General features: G+C 45.3%; 1 protein-coding gene across 1 annotated transcript; it reads left to right on the forward strand.

The window, feature by feature from the left end:
* The first annotated feature begins 210 nt into the window (after window positions 1–210).
* On the forward strand, window positions 211–2,523 carry ppp1r3g (protein phosphatase 1 regulatory subunit 3G). Its single transcript, XM_062991162.1, has one exon. The coding sequence runs from the start codon at window positions 309–311 to the stop codon at window positions 1,017–1,019; it is 711 nt and encodes a 236-aa protein (XP_062847232.1). The 5' UTR covers window positions 211–308; the 3' UTR covers window positions 1,020–2,523.
* Window positions 2,524–2,975: the final 452 nt, after the last annotated feature.

Below are 2,975 nucleotides of genomic sequence, written 5' to 3' on the forward strand. Positions count from 1 at the left end.
ATTCAAAAGTAAATCCACAACCCAGTAGTGTGTAGTGGAGTAGTCAGGGGGTCTGAATACTTTTTGAATCTAATAGATGTTAACTTTATAACAAATTTCTGCTTGTAAAACGCTTGACGTCACGACATAAACACATTAAATTACCTGTGCCTCCTCCACCCCCCTTTACCTCCTCCTCCACCCCCAAAACACATGCATCACGTACACAGAGTTTAAATCGGACCGTTACGCCCCTGTATGACAGCAGTAAGCAGACTTCACTACACACTCTATATCTCTGAGCTGCTTCCTCCACACACTGGTCAGTCATGTCCAAGTGGGCGCACACTGGAGGGGAATTACAGAACGGGAAATGCTGTGAGGATGAGGAGGACTCGGACACTGAGGAGGAGGAAGATGAGGTGAAGGAGATGTACCTGAGGGACAGGAGGAGAGCTAAATCTTTACCCGCGTACCCGGAGCAGGCGCGTCTGTTGAACCAGCTCTCTCAGCAGTCCAGAAAGCAGGTGAAGTTCGCAGACGCGCTCGGGTTGAGTTTATTCAGCGTGAAGCACTTCAGTATCTCTGAGGAACCCCAGATTCCCATCAAAGCCTTCCCGGACATGCGCGCTAACTTCAAACCTACCCAACCGGTGCAGAGACTCGTACCCGCCTGTGAGACGCGTCTCTCAGAGGAGGACACGTGCGCGCGCTTAAACCGGTGCCAGGTCGCGCTGGAGAGGGTCTCCGTTAGCCGGTGGGATGTGCGCGGGATGGTACGGGTAACCCCCGGTAATAACGAGGGAACAGAAGTCAAAGTGAGGTACACGTTTAACGACTGGGCGTCTTTCGCGGACGCGGACGCGCACGCCGTGCCCGCGCATGAGGAGAACAGGTTCGCTTTCACCGTGCACGCGCCTCCGGTGCTTGCGCCCGGCGCAATGGTGCACTTTGCGGTCTACATGAGAAACGAGCGCGGAGAATTCTGGGACAACAACGACGGACAGAACTACTCAGTGCGGTGCGGACACTCGGTTTAAGGACTTCAGACTTGGGGGCTACTTTGCCAGGATGGATTATAAGAGGGGTCATGGTGGTTCAATGTCTCTAATATTACCTATAAATACAATACCATTTTTGCTTAAGCTCTTTTTGTTTAAAACATAAAGGAAAAACAAAGTACATTTATTCATCCAGCTTAAGTAATTGCTTCATCCTGGTCATGACTACAATAGGTCCAGAGCACTGAGACACCAGAGACAGAGTGCAATTGCAGTGCATAACAATTATCCATGCACTTCATTTGCAATTTAAAGTGGACAATCAACCTACTGCATGTTCTTGGATTTTGGGAGGAACTCAGGGTACCTAGAGGTAATCCATGGCAGCTGTGTGGCACCGAGACTATCTGCTGCACCACAACGTCACCAGAACATCTTCAGGGTATCTTGAGATCATCCCTGGAACTGTACAAAAGGGATAAACCACCATTTAGCTCTCATAAGGGTGGAGGTTGTGAAGAGTGCTGTTTAACATCTGTCCAAAATCTCACCTTGCATCCTGTGTATGGGTGCACTATCATACCAGTTTGTTTGTTTATTAGGATTTTAACGTCATGTTTTACACTTTGGTTACATTCATGACAGAAACGGTAGTTACTCAATACACAATATTAATCAGTTCACAAGTTTTAACGTCAAACACAGTCATGGACAATTTAGTGTCTCCAATTCACCTCACTTGCGTGTCTTTGGACTGTGGGAGGAAACCCACGCAGACACAGGGAGAACATGCAAACTCCACACAGAAAGGACCCGGAGTGCCCCACCTGGGGATCGAACCCAGGACCTTCTTGCTGTGAGGCAACAGTGCTACCCACCGAGCCACCCCACTATCATACCGGAGGACACCAGTCCTTCTGGAATGTTTCTTCAAATTGATGAGCTGATCAGTCAGAATATCTGCATCTATTGATTGATTGGCATTTGTAAAACATCTGGAAAACAGTTGCTCTTGGCTTTCTTTATTTGTTAAGGTACACTATATCTACAAAAGTATGTTCACACACCCCATATTTACTAAATTTCGGTGTTTCAGTCAAACATACTGTTAAAATTAAGATAAGCAAGGTCCATGAGGACCTGATATGACAAGTTTGGTGAGGACAAATCCCAGGGGCCTGCTCAGAGCCCTGACCTAAAACCCTGAACATCTATAAGATGAATAGGAACACTGATTGCGTGCCAGGCTGTCTTGTTCACCATCAGTGCCTGAACCCATAAATGCTCTTTTGATTAAATAGGCAATAACGCCCACAAACATGTTCCAGAATCCTAGCATTCCCCTAAAAGTGGGGGGACGTTATTGCGGAAGTTATTAAAGGAAAGGCGGGACATCTTCATGTTAATTACCATGGTTGTGATGTTATGTCTAAGGCCCTACCTAATTTATGGCCGTGAAAATTGCATCAATAACCGAGAAACAAGCCTTTTATTATGTAATATGCAATTTGCTGTGAAATAAAAAATGTAAGGTTTGTGTTTATTTCGATTTTTCATTCGTGTAGCATTCAAGTGGCCACGTTTACTGGTTAATTTGCACTATGAGGCGGTCCTAGTAGTCCTACGGCAATTCAGTTAGCAATTGGTTAGTCAAAATGTCAAAGATGTCGAAGTCTAAAGCAGCTAGAAACACAACAACCAGTTCTGTGGGGGGGGGGGGGGGGGGGGGGTGTATTGTAGCTTCCATTTATTCCATCATTCAATTTATGAGTGTTAATTCATGACTGCCATGAAATTTGTCACTTTTCTTTAACAATCCACTAAATCAGTGAGGTCTGTGAAATTAAGCACATTTTATGTAAATTTAGTAGGGCCCTAGTAATGTCTGAATTAGGTTGGCTGTCCATACTCTTTTGTACATATAGAGTAATTGATTGTGCACTTGTAACTGCAATTTTGAACCCTATTTTCTGATGCTTTTTTTCAAAGGTCTGT

The sequence above is a fragment of the Trichomycterus rosablanca genome, chromosome 3, assembly GCF_030014385.1.
Source record: "Trichomycterus rosablanca isolate fTriRos1 chromosome 3, fTriRos1.hap1, whole genome shotgun sequence".
NCBI lineage: Eukaryota > Metazoa > Chordata > Actinopteri > Siluriformes > Trichomycteridae > Trichomycterus > Trichomycterus rosablanca.